Here is a 19683-nt window from a genome sequence, read left to right on the forward strand (position 1 = left end):
AAAAGAGACGCATACCTCTGACCAGTGACGGTTGCAGTAACAGGACCGGAAGCACCCGTCTGTTCGAAAAAATATGGTTTTAGGATGAATGATGCCGTAAAGCCACACCATACCGTGACCTTTTCAGGATGAAGTGGTACGGGGTGCGTTGCCAGTGGATTTTCTGTTGCCCATATTCGACAATTCTGGGTATTCACGTATCCTGTCAGATGGAAATGGGCTTCATCTCTCCACAAAATTTTCCACGGCCATTCATTATCCACTTCCATGCGAGCCAGGAATTCTAACGCAAACGTCTCCCTAGCTGTCAGGTCAGGCGGAAGCAACTCCTGCACATGGCCAATTTTGTACGGATAGCATTGCAGGATGTTTCGTACAATTTTCAGCACCGTGCTCGTAGGCCTGTCCAATGTTCGGGCAATTCCTCGTGCACTGCACGGTTGCACACCACCGGCGGACCCCTCCTGTAATGCTGTGGCCACTTCTTCAACTACCGTCGAATGCACTCGTTTTCTCCCTCTACCAGATTGCACATCAAACGAACCTGTCGTTTCGAATTTTTGCATCATTTTCTTTAGACCTACGACACTCATTGGACCAACGCTTTCTTTTATACCCTTCAGTGTCCTGAATTTTTGCAGAGCTACTCTTGCACAATCATCATTCTTGTAATACAGCTTTACCAGCAGAACGCGGTCCTGCAGTGAAACACCCATGGCGAACGTCTGAGACGCGAAATGAGGAACAGCCTGGTATCTGACGGCTTTATAACACTGAAATTTAACTAACATTTTAATTTACGTCTTCTTCCGCTTGCAGCGCCATCTGTTGCTAACTTTTGAAACTAAATTTTTTCTTCTGCCATACGCTTTCCGCCTTCTTCAATAACATTCCTTTCAAATTTGGCGTCATTTTCATGAGTGGTTCTTTTTCTATAGCGTTTTGAAACTTAAACTTTAATTATAATCACCCTGTATTTACTAATATGTAAAGGATATACAAAGCGAAAGTATCTTTCGGAATCCATTAAACAAAAAATGGAATTGCTGCAAAAAAATGGATAAAGGCATATTCTTTGTTTATATAAACTTTAACGTTTGTTTATCTAAACTTTGTTTATCTTTAACGCCGCAGCGGCGTGCAATGAATTGGAAGTTGATTTTGTCAGCACTATCCTTATCTTAAGGGCAGATGTTTTTATTTTATTTGGCTTATAATTGATTACTCAATGTAGTATTTCATCTCGATGTACTCAGTCTTTGATATGATTTAAATCAAATGCCTTGTCATTATAATTCGCTTCCGATAGCGAAGAAAGTGACATAGGTTTTTGAAAACGAAAAAATTTCGATTGACAAATTGGTCGGTATTCTCGACACAGCAATTATAAGACTTGAACAGCGGAACTTGGTAACTAAACAAGAAATTATGTCTGTTTAATAAAACTAAAGAGAAAGTATTATCACATAAAAAACGAAGCAACTGAGACAACTTACATTGAAAGAAATGTTTAATAAAGTAAACAAATAAATATTAAGCTTTTTTTTGTAAATTTTGATACCCTTTAGATCATAATTGTTCTTTATTTCGTAAATTACGGTTTCATATTTTTAATTTTATAATTTCTGCATGCCATTTTACCAGATTTAAACTGATGATCTATAATCCGGAAAAATCGATAATCCGGAATCGCCGAAGTCCCGACGAGTCCGGATTAACGACTTTTGACTGTATATATACTCCACTGTATAAATTAATCATGCTTTTCAGATTATATTAAAATATTTATGTGAACACTGAGAAATGTTAAATATTAGTAATTAGCATATTATTCTTTACAAACATGCTTCCTTACAAACATTAATCATGCTTTTCAGATTATAATAAAATATTTATGTGAACACTGAGAAATGTTAAATATTAGTAATTAGCATATTATTCTTTACAAACTAATAATCATTTATTTTCTTGGACTGATAAAACACTGCTCCTTACAGTTTTACGTATACATATGAACTTTTAAATTACAGAAATTTAAGATTTTACTTTTACTTTCATTGGTTTTTAACTTTAAATTACAGAATTTAGATAGATAAAAAACTTTGAGAGAAAAATGCTACTAAAAATATAAATTCTTGAAGGACTTGATTGATACTTATGTGCCTGGAGTATGAGGAAATCATTTCAATGTTTATTTTAAACAAATATATTCCCCAAATTTCAGAAGTACTTTAATAAGAAAATTTATATTAAGAACTGAAAATGTTTACTTGCGGTAATTAAATTAGATAGAAACTTAAGCTATCGGTGCTTGTCTGTTCTCAAGACTGAATTTAGAAATGCATGTATGTATGGATATATGTGTTCAAGTGTGCACATAAATGTGTTCATACGTATGTATGAGTATGTGTACACCCATATATATATGCACATACATACATACATACACACATGCATACATTTCTGAATACGGTCCCAATAACAGAAGAATACCAATCTATCTTCTTACAAAGGGAAATAATTTATTTTGCCTTATCTAACAAAATAAATTTTGGCTAATCTTTGGAATATGGTAACAGGTAGTTTGGCGACATTTTGGTAAGGCGATAAAGGTTACTAGCTAGGACTTTAGCAGTGTACATGGATAAAGTCAAGAGTATGTGCAATGCCATTTTAGTGCAATTCTGGGATGTTTTTTTAAGTGAAAATAAGTCGACGTGTACCTGGTTACCATGTATGTGCAATTCTTAAAAACGTGGCAAGCAGTTTGCGATTCTGCACTTTCTCCCAATTTCGCACCTAATCTTCGTCATGATTAAGCACTTTTGTTCCATAAAAGTTCTAGCATAAGCCTAATTCGGCTAGCAAATTGTTGGGAAAAAATGTTGAGTAAAAAAAAAAAAAAAGCCTTTACTTCGGAAAACAAAATGGCGTCCAAACAAAAACTAGCAGGTTGCTGTAGCAGGGTTGGTCGCCAAATTTTCACCAAAAAATTGCCAAGTTAGCATAATCCAAAGATTTACCTAAATTTCTCATTCATTGAAAATGTTAGTTCTTCACTTCAAATCCTGAAAGAGGGAAGATGCATTAACTCTTGCTTGAATGCTACAAAAAGTTTTTTTTTTCCCTAAAATTAATTTATTAATGAACATCTTATCACATTTATAGTTTTTCTTATCAAAATATAGAAGCTACAGGCCTTATAGACGAAAAAACTATAGCAACACATTATATGTGAGGATTCCAGTAATATAACACTGTTAAAATACAATATAATTTTATGAATTTTTTTACTTTGGACATTAATATTGAACTTAACTATACATTTTTTTAAACTGCTGATAGCCTCCATAAATGAGAAAAATATTTGCAAAAGAAAATCTGCTATAATCAAATCAATTTTACACAAATAGTGATTTTGATGTTAATGAATAGTCACATAATGTTATATATTAAATAAATGCACATGTAAATTGAAAATGACTGATATATAATTGCTGAGATAACAGTTTTGGGGATACTGAAAAAGATTTATGTTATTTAAAAATTTTAATGAAAAGTTTACTTACTTATTTGTCATTTTGATGTGATTATCCTTGCTTTAAAGGGGTTTAAAAATCATGTAAAAGGTATCCATTACAAAATAACAATCTCTTAAAACACTTATTTAATACACAATCAATAATGTTACTTATATTGAATAATAAAAATTAATACAACAGAAATGTTTTGCCCAAAAGCCAGGGAAAGGAAAAAGTATAGGAAAGAAACAATTAAAAATAAAAATAAGTATTGAGAATATATTTTCAAACACATAGAAACTCTGCATGAGTAACGCATAAGATTATTAGCTGATACTGATTATAAGCTGACCCCCAGAAATCAAAGCCAAAAATAAATAAAAAATTAATCATATTGCACATATCTGCGATATTAATTCTCAAACAATGGGTAAATTTTAACTATGGAAGTTGTTAAAAAATCAGTTTGCAAGCAGATAAGTGTTAATAGCATGTATTAAAAATATAGGTACTATTCGGTTTTGAGGGCTGTAAAAAATCGCCAAACTATTGTTGATGCCAGTGCTGCCAAAAATAATTGTGGCAACCCTAACGCAAGAAAGAAAGTATAATACTAGTAAATAACTATCTAAGATTGACGTTTTAATTTAGATGAAAGGCTAATTTCATATAATACTTTTTATTATTATAATTTATATAAAAATGGCTAAACATGACTTAATGGAAGTATAAGAGTAAATAACTACATATTTCAGATCATTATTATAATTTATATAAAATTTGCTAAACATAACTGAATGGATGCGTGCATCGCTATTTCGCTACCGAGTTATCACTAAAGCATAGTTTCATCTTGTTGGTTGTTCAAACACAATTTTCTATAATGAATAATGCCTTTTCTTTGCCTTTTCTTTGAAAAAAAAATCTCTGTAAAGTGCAGAATCGCTCACTTATTTGTTTGCCGCTTTTTACAAAGGGTAAAAACAATAGGATTTTTGTCAGTTTTGTCGATGTGTACATAGATAAAGTCAAGGGTGTGCGCAGTGCCATTTTTGTGCAATTCTGGGATTTTTGTTTTTTAAGTGAAAATAGATCGATGTGTACATGGATAACGAGTATGTGCAATTCTTAAAAACGCGTCAAGCAGTGGGTGATTCTGCACTTTACCCAAAATTCTATCGCGTACTTTTCGTCATGGGCAATTCCCAAATTGTTAAATCCATAGGATATCAAAAAAGGATTTAAAATCAAAAAAAGGATGGTAAAATCCTAGTATACGGTACAGCCTTGGCGCGACTTTGAAAATTATCGCCAACACCAAAAATGATCCAAAGAATGTCTATATATATATACTATACACTATGTGTGTATATACATAGCATATATACTATATACACAGTATATACTATGTTTAACTATATATTTTCTTTGAATGACCCGTTAACTACTCATCGCAATGTCCAGTTTTTACTGCTCATCATAAAGTTGCCAAAAGTAGCCAAATCCCGTGTGCACCGGATACTAGGATTAAACCAAAAGGATTTAAAAATTAAACTAGTATTTCAATGGCGTCTTAAGAAATATAGAACTATACAAACTTACGCAATCTGAAATCAGCGCGTACGCTAGATTTGGCACGGTGTTAAATGAACGCATTTGCTAGATTTGCCGCTTTTGCAAATCAATTTTCGCTGCAATTTTTTACGGTCCTCAAAACAGAATAATACCAAAATATATTTTCATACTTCTTGTTTGTTATTTTTATGCTCACTGCCATATACTTGGCAATACCAAATAATTTATAATTTTATCAAATTTAGGAAAATTTTTAAGATCTTTAATTTTTTGAAGGAAATGTTCCATTAAATACATAGATAAAGTATTATCCCTACTAGTATATCAAAAGCACAAAATATGCTTTATTTTGCTTCAAGCAAGAGCTGCTTTTACATTTAAATTAATGTATGCGGGGGCATATTCTTCATTCCCCCCTACTTCTACTTCAACCCAGCAAGGCATGACGTCATCACAGCTTAGCACAGTGTGGAGCAATCGAGACGACCGCTGGAAGTGCTGAGAACAAGCCATGTTCCACACGCAGAGGCAGATAGCTTTCAGACAAGGAAAGGAATGGACGCAAACCGTCTGCTTGCATATCCTCTAAGAATTGGTGGAAACAGACGGTTTCCTTCGATGCTCAAGTTCCTTGAAGTCAAGCTATTGGCCAAATATTGGATGTAGTTAGCCGTGGATGGATGAAAATAGACGTATTCTCTCAAGGCATGAGCCTACGTGCCTGTAGAAGGACTTACTTTAGTTGTGAGGTTACCTACCATCTGTAACATTCACCTAATTGATCTTTTCATTCTATTTCCTATTGGTAAAATAAAGTAGCTAGTTATGTTTGAGTCGTGCTCTACAATGTTCTTATTGAAGGTAATCTTACATGTATAGCAGCTACTGTATTTGACAGCTTAGTTTCATTACCTTTGGTTAGACTATACAGTACAAAGTACCAGATCCTGACATCCAATATCCAGAATGTTCTAAAATCCAGACCTCAAAGCCAACACCAACTTTTTGTGTGTGTGCTTTATGCATGCGCATTTGATTCCCCTCCCCCCTCCGTACATAATAAAAAATGTTCTTAATTTTACTTCGGCACTAAATAAAATACCTCGTTATTGAACAAACAATCATCTTAGCATAAATTTGTATGATCAATAATTCGGCTTTGTAGCTGAGTATCTGCTTGGCATACATCTCAAACTGAAACATTCTACAGTCAAAAGTCGTTAATCCGGACTCGTCGGGATTTCAGCGATTCCGGATTATCAATTTTTCCGGATTATAGATCATCAGTTTAAATCTGGTAAGATGGCATGCAGAAATTATAAAATTAAAAATATGAAACCGTAATTTATGAAATAAAGAACAATTATGATCTAAAGGGAATCAAAATTTACAAAAAAAAGCTTGATATTTATTTGTTTACTTTACTTTCTTCGCTATCGGAAGCGAATTATAATGACGAGGAATTTGATTTAAATCCTATCAAAGGAGTACATTGAGATGAAATACTACATTTAGTAAGGAATTATAAGCCAAATAAAATAAAAACATCAGCCCTGAAGATAAGGATTGTGCTGACAGATCAACTTCCAATTCATTGCGCGCCGCGGCGTACCCCTGCCGCAGAGCAGCGTGAAATTGATAAACAGATTTTGGAATGGTTAGATAAACAAAGGATATGTCTTTATCCATTTTTTGCAGCAATTCCACTTTTTGTTTAATGGACTTCGACACATACTTTCGCTTTGTAGATCCTTTACATATTAGTAAATATATATCGGAAATTCTATTTGACATAATCGAAAGTTCAAGCTTACTTTTATAAAATTGCTCTAACAGTCTGCAAAAAATAATAAGCCGGATCCAATTCCAAGATTAAGGAACAACGCAATCTACAACATTAACTGAATTAGATAATTTTAGATTACCTTATATTGTCTGTTATACATTAAACGCGCATGCGTAAACGTATTTTGGGCATGCGCACACGCATATTTGCAGCCGTAAAGGTCTTACGGGCATGCGTCAACGCGATGCATGCACAGTAAGTTTGTAGCTTTGAGGTCCGGATTATAGATCATTCCAGATTATGGATGTCCGAATTAATGACTTTTGACTGCATATAGATGCATCGTTGATTTTACACTGACTAATAGTACTGGCGAACCATTATTTATTATATTTTGCTTTAATCACTGCATGTTTATCAACACATGACAACTTGTGTAATGACTCATGTAGTGATGCCTAAATTATTTTTAATTAGTATATGAATAAAAAAAAGTATGGTAACCTTTCACGTTAACATTATGCTTGGCAATGATTGCAAATTTAAGTTAAACGCACTATGAAATGTTGATAGGAAAAATTTAACAATAATTTCTTTCCATATGCTAAAAATAGATTTTGTTAACGATACTCATAGGCCAAAAGATTACATTTAATGCTATTTGAATTAAGAATAACTGATTTGTTATTCATACCCAGAATCAGGGCCAGAGCTCATATGGCTGCACCCAGTGGCAGAATTTAAGGAAGACAAAGAGAGGTGCTTGGTAACAGAATTTAGGACCCACAGAGACTGCATTAGGTGGTAAAATTTCTAGCCCCAGCCCTCAATAATTCTTAAGTATATGTGGGAATTAATTTTTTCAGGATTCAGACAAGCTTTAAGCTTGTGCAAGGAATAGGCATAAGTATAATAAATAACTAAACTAATACAATTTCAGGCTTAATTATCTTAGTGCATGATAGAAGCAAGATAAAATTTAGCATAACAACTTGTTTGTAGTCGCCAATCTTGTGATATATAGCCAAACATGTTTAGTGAATGATAGCTAGATTTTATGATGATGGCCGCGAATCTGAAGGTTTTGGGATATCAGAAACCAAAGGTGGAATTCTCTAATTAACGGATTTTGTAAAGAAATGTGGAGAAGAGGTAATAAATGAAGATGATATAAAGGAAATTTTCCATTGTGATGATAATGCTCCTCAATCAGCAATCAATTAATGGATGGTGAAATCTGTAGTATCTTTCTAGATCCACAACCGATAGTGAAGAAAGTGACAGAAAGATTACTGAAAACAAAAGAAATTCGATTGACAAGTTAGTCGCTATTCTAGGTACAGCAATTACAGGACTTGAACAGTGGAAACTTTGTAACTGAACCAGAAATTATGACTGCCGATAGAATTAAAGAGAAAATATTAGCACAAAAAATGAAGCAACTTAAACAACTTGAAAGAAATGTTTAATAAAGTAAACAAATAAATTTTAATCCTTTTTTTTCTAAATTTTGATACCTGTTAGATCACAAATGCTTCATTATTTCATAAATCATGAATTCATATTTTTAATTTTATTATTTCCATATGCAGTCTTACTAGATTTAAATAGACGATCTAATATCGGGAAAAATTCCAAATCTATAATCGTGGAAGTCCTGACGAGTCCGGATCTCAGACCTTGTACTGTATTTAAGGATGCCCCTTGGATTATCGCTAAGTTTTGTCTCATTTATCACCAAGTTGTTTCATTTATGGTAACCTGAGTAGTTGAATGGTATGAGTGTGTGTGATTATGGCAAAGCATAGAGGGCTATCTGCCTAAGGGGAGGGATGCCTTTGTGGAGGACTTTCTAAGGGAAACTGGCTCATATACACATTTGAATGGTATGAAAAAATTATTACAATGCAATTGGTTGTGTGATTGCAGTGAATTTGAATGATGGGAAGATTTGTAAGGGGTTGGGTGTTGGTTAGGAAGTACGATGATAATTTTGTGGTTTACATGGTAAAACAGCTGAGTGCGGTAAGATTACTTTGAATTTTTGTATGATTTGGAACAAAAGGGAAGAAAGCATTAATTAATCTGGTGTGTAAATGCAGGTTTACTTAGTAGACATTATAAGTGTCCTGTCTGTACGGAGGAAACGCGTACAATTGAATGTTAAAGGATACCGGCACTAGGGAGGTTACTTTTTACTCACATTTTTATGAATTTATCAGGCGATGACAGTATATAGATTCTAGTTCAGATAATTTTACGAAGTTTTTGGGTGGGTTAGCCTATATTCTAGGGTACCCCTTGGATTATCGCCAAGTTGTTTTATTTATGGCAACCTGAATAATTTACGTTGAATGTTATGGATACCCATCATGACGTGGCTGGTTGTAATGCATGATTGTGGTGGTTTTGACAGAAGGAAAAATATTTGTAATGGCTTAGTTATGTGTTGAATGTTGGTTAAGAAGTACAATGCTTATTTTGTATTTTACACCATAAAATGCCTGCTGGTGGTATGAGTAACCTGAAGTTACCTCTTTACACTTTGGAACGAATGGAAAAGAAAACAATCATTGACTACTAGGTAAATGAAATTTTAAATGGCTTTGTTCACCTCTTGGCAAGTTACACAGTGGGATTTGATTTAAGGAATTACAAGTATGTGGAGTGTAAAAAGGGATCTTCAAAAGAAATGCCACCTACACTCTGCCAGTATGGATGATATTTTTCACTTTTACTTTTGTGAATTTATGTGGTGACAACACAGTATACAGATTCTAGTTTAGATCATTTTAAATAGTTTTTGGATGATGTTGTTTCTGTGTGTCAAACATACCGAAGAAAGAGAAATTCTTAAATAAGGTAAGTCAATATTTCCTTTTCGTAGTGCGGAGATTAGATAACATGTACAGTCAATAGTCGTTAATTCGGATACCCATAATCCGGAATGATCTATAATCCGGACCTCAAAGCTACAAACTTTCTGCGCATGCGTTAGCGTTCACGCGTACGCACAAGACCTTTACGGCTGCAAATATACGTGTGCACAAGCGCATAATATGTTTACACATGCGCGTTTAATGTATAACAGACAATATAAGGTAATCTAAAATTATCTAATTCAGTTAATGTTGTAGATTGCGTTGTTCCTTAATCTTGGAATTGGATCCGGCTTATTATTTTTTGCAGACTGTTACAGCAATTTTATAAAAGTAAGCTTGAACTTTCGATTATGTCAAATAGAATTTCCGATATATATTTACTAATATGTAAAGGATCTACAAAGCGAAAGTATGTTTCGAAGTCCATTAAACAAAAAGTGGAATTGCTGCAAAAATGGATAAAGACATATCCTTTGTTTATCTAACTATTCCAAAATCTGTTTATCAATTTCACGCTGCTCTGCGGCAGGGGTACGCCGCGGTGCGCAATGAATTGGAAGTTGATCTGTCAGCACTATCCTTATCTTCAGGGCAGATGTTTTTATTTTATTTGGCATATAATTCCTTACTAAATATAGCATTTCATCTCGATGTACTCCGTCTTTGATATGATTTAAATCAAATTTCTCATCATTATAATTCGCTTCCGATAGTGAAGAAAATGACACAGAGGTTATTAAAAACAAAAAAATTTCGATTGACAAATTAGTCAGTATTCTCGACACAGCAATTATAGGACTTGAACAGCGGAACTTTGTTACTGAAGAAGAAATTATGTCTGTTTATAGAATTAAAGAGAAAGTATTATCACATAAAATGAAGCAACTTAAACAACTTACATTGAAAGAAATGTTTAATAAAGTAAACAAATAAATATTAAGATTTTTTTTTTTTTTTTTTTTTTTTTTTGTAAATTTTGATACCCTTTAGATCATAATTGTTCTTTCTTTCATAAATTACGGTTTCATATTTTTAATTTTATAATTTCTGCATGCCATCTTACCAGATTTAAACTGATGATCTATAATCCGGAAAAATCGATAATCTGGAATCGCCGAAGTCCCGATGAGTCCGGATTAACGACTTTTGACTGTACTTCCATTCTTATGTTATTTCCCTGTTTTATTTAAAATGCACTTTATTGAGATTATACATTTTTTGTTTTAATTATGTTTTATAGCATTATGTTTTAGATGCCATTTTACTGGAGAAGGTGCTGGACATAAAAAGGAATGGCACCAAAAAAAATCACCAATTTTCGCCACGAGGTACCATGAAATATATTTTTACAAAAGTGCATAATAATAATACTATAAAAAATTACACTCAATCATAAAATCAGAGCCTGCAACATTATATTATATCGGGAGGGTAAAAAGATGACCTTCTCTAGGTGAGTCTCAATATCTGATAATTGAAAACTTTAGCATGAGCTCTCTCACAGTGAAAATGCTACTTCACTCCTTTTGCTTTGTCGTACTGCTAACTACCCATTAACAAAAATGCGATACTCTGTATAAAATCATGTTCAGTCTGGCCACATCTGTTCACAAGTGTCAACTTTCTAACTATGCAAAGTGTTCCCAGGCTTTTAATATGGGAAACCATCGTCAATCTATTGCAGCTTATTCCAAGTTATCTTATTACATGTATGTTTGTGTGTGTCCATAAACATAGATATGCATACACATAGACACATACATTTCTGAATCCAGTCTCTTGATAACACAAACATGCCAAGAAATGTTTTAGCTACTCAGGTTTCCCAAGTTCTATCTACTTGCTTCTTAATTCATTGCAGCTTATTCTAAGTTATCTTATTACATGTATTTTTGTGCGTATGTGTATACACGTACATTTCTGAATCCAGTCTTGACAGCAGAAAAGTGCTAAGAAATATTTAGGTAATCAGGTTTTCCAAGTTCCATGTACTTGTTTCTTAATTCATCCATATGCCCCTTGGACAACAAATGCCCATAATTGAAAAAAAATGCTCATATGTAATAAATTCCATATAATTATTATTACGTCAGATTAATTTTCTCTAATAAGGTCTAAAACTTAAGAAACTTATTCTGACAATTACATTTAAACTGTATTTAGTACTATTCAGTATATAACTTCTACAATGTTTAGCCTGGCAACACTCCTATGCAAGAAATAGGATCCAGTACTTGTATAAGCAATATGCTCATGTATATTAACATGAGCAAGAAGTAAGTTAATGTATTAAGAAACCTGAATTAATAATTTAAAGAAATTAAAAATTTAAATGTATGCGATTGATGATATGGGGTAGAGTAGACTTTAAGGTATCCCTTGTATTATGGCAAAGTTGTTGTTTGATTTATCGCCAAGTTGTTGTTTCATTTGTGGTAGCCTGAGTAGTTGAATGTTATGGAAACCCCATTGTGACGTAATCAGGCGGATGATTCTGGGAAATTTTGTATCATGGGACGTTTTGTTAGCGTTTTTGTGGTGTGTGTTGGTTTGATTCTTTAGACGTTAGAATGGCCGAATGTAGTAAGATTAATTTGAAGTATCTGTACGATTTGGAGCGAAAGGGGAAAAGAGCTTTAATTGACTGGTGTGTAAATGAAGGTTTACTTAGTAGCCATTATAAGTGTCCTGTATGCAGGAAGGATATGCGTCTAGTCGAACGTAAAAACCGTTTAGATGGATTTCAATGGGTTTGTAGGAAGAAAGGTTCAGATGGTCACTTTGTGAAGCGTTCAATCAGAAAGAGTACCTTATTTGAAAAAAGTCATTTGAGTATGATTGATATTTTGATTTTTACGTGGCTCTGAGTGTACAAAGCAAACTCGAAAATCATGGTATGTGAATATTCGCTTTTGGTAGTGCTTAAATGTATAACATGTTTTTCCTTTTTTATGTTATTTTATTGTTTGGTTTAAAATGTATTTTATTGAGATTTGTGTACTTTTTGTTTGCCTATATTGTAGAATTTGGTGCTCCTTTGACTTTTTAAGTGAAAATATATCGATGTGTACATGGACAAAGTAAAGGGAGTGCGCAATGCCATTTTTGTGCAATTCAGGGATTTTTTTTTTAAGTGAAAACAGGTCGACGTGTACATGGATAAAGTCAAAGGAGTGCGCAATGCCATTTTTGTGCAATTCGGGGACTTTTTTTTAAGTGAAAATAAGTCGATGTGCACATGGATACCGACTTCGTGCAATTGTTTGTCTTGTTATTTTGGCTTTGTGTAGCGGCGATTTTTGCGCAAAAATCGCCGCTACAGCCAAAATAACGAGTCAAAGAATTGCACAGAATTGGTATACCTGTACCGCCCAAAATCGCCAAGGGGTACCCTAAACTATACTTTTACCATGATATGAAATTGCAGATTTGCATGGAATTCCAATTTTCCAGGTTTGCAATATACTTTAGCTCTACAACACTTAAATCACAACAAAAACATACTTATATTAAATATTAGTCCGAGTACATTATTTACCCTAATTCTTGCACCTGAGTTTTCTATACCGTGATCCTGATTAAAATAAAGATGCACTTCGTTTTGAATTTGGATAAGATTTCAGTTGCTCATACTTTTCTTCAATCATGATTATAACATTTTGCACTTTTAAACTACTAATTTAGAAATATCAATTAAGATTCCGGTTTTTAGGCAGAAATATATGATAAAAATACAAAGTATTACTAAAAATAAGATTCAATGTACGAATATATTTGCAATTTAATTGTTACTACCGATGTGCAAGCTATATTTAAAATCACTAAACAAAAGGATCTCGCAAAAGTGTATATCTGTAATTATAAATATAACAATAACCTCACCTGTCTTTTGTTATAATTCTATGAAGAAAAACCACCACCAAAGAAAAAACTCATCATGCAAAAAGTATAAATAAACTGACAGATTCAGATAACGCGAGGTGAAAATGAAACTAGCAGGAAACGTTTCATTGAGTTGTAGCTCTCCTGTTAAACAAAGTGAAATAATACTCTTTCTCAGAGTGAAAATGTAAAGCATTGCACGTTAACTTTTTAAAAATTCGGATTTAATAACTTTTAACAGTTACTTTATTCATTTTTGATTTTAAATGGCCCCAGATGAAATATCTTGGAATAAATATCTGTGATAATAGTTATCAGTAAATGAACTAAATATAGGGCGACTACGCGTATTGTTTCGAATTGGTTAATATAATTTTTTATGACATTCCTTGACTACCTCGTCGTTTTAACAAACACATTAGCTTTATATAGCTTGGTTTTAAGTTATAATAAATAAATTTATTTATTAGTTTATAAGGTATTTCTCCCTCCTTCTTAGCACAGGGACGTAGCTAGAGGGGGGCAAGGGGGCATCTGTCCCCGGGCGCAGAATCCAAGGGGCGCCGAACTGATGTTAGGACATTTTAGAATTATATGTTTTCCATCCTTGGCAAGCAGTAGGGGGCACGAAATCTTCAGTTGTCCCTGGGCGCTGAAAACCCTAGCTACGACTCTGTCTTAGCATGCCTTTATGGTGTACTGGTCAGTACGCTCGACGCGTTTTCGAGAGGCCCGTGGTTCGAGTCCCGGCGAGGGCATTGCTCATTTTTTGCTTCTTGAGGTTTAAAAAAATACCTAATGTCTCTACAGTGGCGCTCGAACTAAAAAAGGTGGTGGATGATGATTCTCTGCGAAAGCTTTTGACAGGGTATGACATCGCGGCCTCATTTACAAATTAATCACTCTCAGTTTTCCAGATCATTTTATTCGCTTAATTTCCTCTTTTATCAGCAATAGAAAATTCAGAATCAAAGTTGGTACTACTTACTCAACCACCAGAGTAATCAAAGCTGGTGCCCCACAGGGGTCGGCCATTTCGTCGTATCTCTTTAATATATCTATATACGTAAGACATCACTAAAGACCCTTCTGTTCATCTTGCATTCTTTGCCGATGACACCGCCATACTTACTAAAGCCTGCACACCATCGCCATAAGAAACCAACTCCAAAAGTATCTCATAAAACTGGAAAAATGGCTCACCCTTTGGAGGATTAAAATTAACATTGATAAAACCAAGGCAATAATTTTCCGTAAGGGAAACATTAACTATTACCCTCCACCCCCTGATATATTTGACGAAGAAATAGACTGGATTAATGAGACCAAATACCTTGGAGACAACCTGGATCAAAAACTTACCTTCAGAACCCACTTCCGCTCCGTAGCACAAAAATTTAAAATCACCTTAGCTACTATGCGACCTCTTCTTGGTAGAAGAGCAGTTAGCATGTCTTAGCATTACAGTGGTCAGCATGCTTGGCGCGTATTCGAAAGGTCCGAGGTTCGAGTACCAGCGAGGGTTATTCATCTCTCCTGCTTAAAAAATACCTAATGTCTCTACAAGTTAAACATAAATTACTACGGAAATACCTGCGCATACTACGGAAAACACATGAAAGGGGAGGAACTTATAGACAAAGATACTCGTATTTCATATTCATATAGATAAAGGAAATCGTGCATTTGCCTAATAATGAATCCTCATAAAATTTTCAATTAGGGAATTCTATATGTACAACAAGTATAATATTCCAGTATCTGATGGTCTCAGGCGATTAACCCTATATCGAGTTTCCCATAAAAGGGCTCACATTTTTTCTAAAATGTCTGGTAGATGCCAGGATTTTCAAGACTTGAATTATATAGCAGAGCTAATTTTTTATGCTTCGAGGAGTGTTGTACTCTCTAAAAGAATATTTTCAAGTATAGACACTATATGGTTAAAGAAGAAATCTAGGTTAAGCATTTAGGGACCATACGAGTTATGGATTATTTTTTGTTATCGAGACCAGATTGCGAAATGTATGTATGTATGCATGTATGTACGTATGTATATATGTATGTGTATAAATACATATATACACATAACATTTTGTAATTCTGGTACATTCTGGTGTTGTACATTTTGTAATTGTGGTAACACTCATTAGGTCTTTGTCGCTTTCTGGCAACCTTTTTCCACGTTTATAGTTCAGTTTAATTTTAGGAAGAACTCGTATCGGACGCAGGTATGTTTGCCAATTTTGTAAATTACATTTCTTCACGAATTACTCTGCTTTTTGGTCTTAACAGAACCCCTCTTACTTAAAATTTTTTCATTGGGGAAAAGTTTTTATTTTTTACGCTAAGGGGCCTACCCCTCGAAATGAGGTTTATTGAAACTTTCAGGATTAACAATGAATAATTCGATTGTACATTTGCTTAACCAGGACACTTTGTATAGGATTTTTTTTTTACATCTTTTAAATGATTTTTTTTCTTGATTTCACAAGTTTTCTTTCTTGTTTAAAATTTATTGCTTTGCTCTTTTTAAGCTTTCCTTGTTAAGACATCGTTAGTAATAGATGAATAAAAAATTAATTACAAGAAAAGACGTTTTCAGTCTCAATATATTTGTTCGACGAAAGATGTTTGCATGTTTTTGTGGGTTAATCAACTTAGTTGAGGGCTTTAAGCACTTTTCCCTTGATAAGTATTGTTTGAAGCCTTGAACAGAGAAGATTAATGATGCTTTTATATGTACAATATTTCTGTTTTATGTAAACTGGATAGTTTTTTTTCGCGTACAATTTTTGATTTTGTTGTACACGTTTTCTTTGTATGTATATTGGATAGGTTTTTTTCGCGTACATATTTTGATTTAGATAATGTGACATTGTTTTACATGTAATATCAGGAATTTTGAAGTTCAAATGTTCTTTACGACCCTAGCTAGTTTTTAACCTATCCTTTTCTTACAAATCTTTTTAAAATTTGCAGCTCAACGCCCAATTTTGACCAACTAGGTCTCACGATTTTATGATTTACTACTTTTTACTTATATACGGGTTATCTAAATTAAACTTCCCCAACTCAGAGGCCTGTACAGAGTGTTGTATGGGTCATAATGTGATGAAATTTTAAAAACAGACACTTCAGATCATGCGCTCGAGATTTATTAAACCAAAAAATAGTACAAGAAGTTGCCGATAGGTGGCTCTGCAGATCAATAAGACATTCTACAGATGTCCTATATGTGTGCCGTGGTTCTCCACAACTCTTTCCATTCGCAAAGCAGTGTGTTACACAGCGGAACGCAGTAAGTCCACATTGATTCCACGAACATGTCGAATAATTGCGTCTTTCAGATGTGCCAAGGTTGCTGGGTGTTCTCGGTAGACCCGATTCTTTAAGAATCCCCATAACCAAAAGTCGCATAGCGTGAGATCAAGCGAGCGGGGAGGCCAAGCTGTAGGGAAACAGCGGCTGATCACACGTGCATCGGTAAAAGTTGCCCGTAACACCTGTTGAATGCCACGAAGAATATGGGGAGGTACACCATCCTGCATAAATATCGTGTCCTGGAGGCGGCCACGTTGTTGCAGTTCAGGGATCACAAACGTTGTCAACATGTCCTGATACTGTTTTCCTGTAACAGAGCAGGTTTTGAATCCTGTTGGAGTCACCTCTTCAAAAAAATAAGGCCCAGTGACGAATGTTGCAGTGAAACCGCACCATACAGTAATCTATGGAGGGTTCAAGGGCACTTGATGGATTGCGCGCGGGTTTTCACTTGCCCAAATGCGGCATTTGTGCGTATTCACTTGACCATTCAGGTGAAAATGGGCCTCATCCGTCCAAAGGATGTTCCACGGCCAAGCAGCATCGACTTCCAATCTGGCAAGGAAGTACAACGCAAATGTTTCCCGAACTACAGGATGCCCGTCGGACAGCTGATGACGACTATGGTATTTGTAAGAAAAATAGCCCAGGATTCGACGCATCACACGCCAGACGGTAGTATAGGGCATATCAACAACAGGAGAAACAGTTGGCACACTGACAACACCATGTGGCGATTGGCTGGTGGGGGCCACGACCGCCAAAGCAACGTCTTCTACGCGTGCAGATTCCACAATCTGTCGTCCTCTATCTGGTAAAATTCCCATCTGCCCCGTTCTTTCGAACTTCTTCATCATGTCTCGTAGAGCACGTGCTGTCATTGGTCCTCGGCGTAAGATCTTCAGTCGACGGATTGCTCTTATCGCAGCACAGGAGTTCTCATCATTCTGGTAGAAAAGTTTCACTAACAGAGCTTTGTCTTTCAAAGTCACCATTGTGCATCAGCGAGCTGGAAACAACTGCCTGTGCAAGGCCTGTCTTCCACTTTTGTAGGGCTCGCCTTTTAGATACGTTGCACAGAAGCTTTATTTCTGCAAATCCCGTTGCTGCAATATGCACATTACTAGTGTTACAGCGCCCCCTATCGGCAACTTCTAGTACTAATTTTTTTTGTGTGTGTAATAAATCTTGAGCGCATGATCTGAAGTGTCTGTTTTTAAAATTTCATCGCATTACGACCATGCAATACTCTGCACAGGTCTCTGAGTTGGGGAAGTTTAATTTGGAGTACATACATACATGCATACATTATACATTTCTGAATCCGTTCCAGATAACAGGAAAGTACCGAGCTGTGTTAGTTGTAGGGGAGTAGCCTGAATTTTCATTCCTACTGAGTATTAAATATTTAAAAACTCATATTAATGTATGCAAGTTAGTATTACATGTATTCGAAAGTTGGCTACAGATTTTTCTGATTATTAACTTATTATAACGTTATTTGTTAATTATTATCTAATACGCAAAGTAATAAAATACACATACAAACACGAGTTTAAAATCTGAAATGAGAATTTTTTCAGGTAAGATTTGGAAACATATTCTAAAATCACAACTCGCTTATATTTCCAAATGTAATCAGAAAATAATTTATATTAATCAATCACTGTTTTATCTTAGTGCCTGATAAAAGTTAAACACTGGTAGAGTTAACTCTGATATTGGCAGAAACAATGACGCAGTATTTTAACTTTCACTTATCATGTTATGAATACTGCAGGTAATTGTACATGGTATGCATTTGAGTCAGTGGCGTAGCTAGGGTGGGGCAGGGAGGGACATCTGTCCCCGGGCGCAGCATCCAAGGGGCGCCAAAATGATGCTACGAAATTTTGAAATTTTTTAATGAAATGTTTTCCATTCTTGGCACACAGAAAGGAGCGCAAATTTTTCAGTTGACCCCGGGCGCTGGAAACTCTAGCTACACCCCTGATTTGAGTACAAGTTGATTTTCAAACTCAAGAGAAAAGTAAAGAACATTCAACTCAAGTCATTCGCAGGACTAGTGTTAAATATATTTCCTAAATGTTCGGGGAAACTGTAAATAAAAGAAGAGAATTATTTTGTATTCAAAAGGTTCGTAGATTTGTCCTAGTTCGTTATTAGAATCAAACCTTTGGTATATTTCTTTGGACACACAACAGTCCCATTGTTTCACAATACAAGTAACTGATTTCACATTTTTCGATACTCATTCCTTTTGGAGGAAAAACTTATTTTTATTTCCTTATGTATTAGTTTTTTTATGATTTCTGGCTGTGCTTTTTAATTGAAATAAACTGAAAAACTGCTATTTTCTTTACATAGTATTCATATGATTTTTAAGTGCTACGTATGAAATCTTTCTGAGGCAATGAAAAAATATCCATGCTGAATTACGTCTATATTGTTTACTTCTACTTAAATTTAGCTATTTGTAGAATCATCCGACTGATAAAGAACTCTAAAGGCAGCCTCTGTTTTATGAAGACTTATCGTGTAATTTATCAATAAATTAAATTTAACGCATTTTCCCCCTTGTATTACCGATTAGTTTTCCAGATAGTCCCATTTGCTTATTTTACTGATAATCTATTCTTTATCACTCGTATGTGAAAAGCTGTATATTTTTCTGATATTTCAGTTAGGGTTTAATTTCTATAATTGGTAGTTC

General features: G+C 34.5%; 1 protein-coding gene across 3 annotated transcripts in view; it reads right to left on the minus strand.

Annotated features, from left to right (window-relative positions):
• Positions 1–13803, minus strand: part of LOC118205480 (endonuclease G, mitochondrial-like) — a 65998-nt gene extending 52195 nt beyond the window's left edge. Inside the window, exons 1-2 of one of the 3 annotated variants that reach the window (XM_035377775.2) lie at positions 13647–13775; positions 3570–3599 (exon numbers count right to left, since the gene is read on the minus strand). In XM_035377775.2, coding sequence (XP_035233666.1) covers positions 3570–3580 — 11 coding nt within the window. In that variant the 5' untranslated portion in view covers positions 3581–3599; positions 13647–13775. Of the gene's footprint in view, positions 1–3023; positions 3056–3569; positions 3600–13646 lie in introns of those variants that run through there. The other 2 variants (XM_035377782.2, XM_035377768.2) reach the window with 2 other exon arrangements.
• Positions 13804–19683: the final 5880 nt, after the last annotated feature.

This window comes from Stegodyphus dumicola, chromosome 7 (genome assembly GCF_044657685.1).
Source record: "Stegodyphus dumicola isolate Sdum_Otavi_A_Nest chromosome 7, ASM4465768v1".
NCBI classification, from domain to species: Eukaryota; Metazoa; Arthropoda; class Arachnida; order Araneae; family Eresidae; genus Stegodyphus; species Stegodyphus dumicola.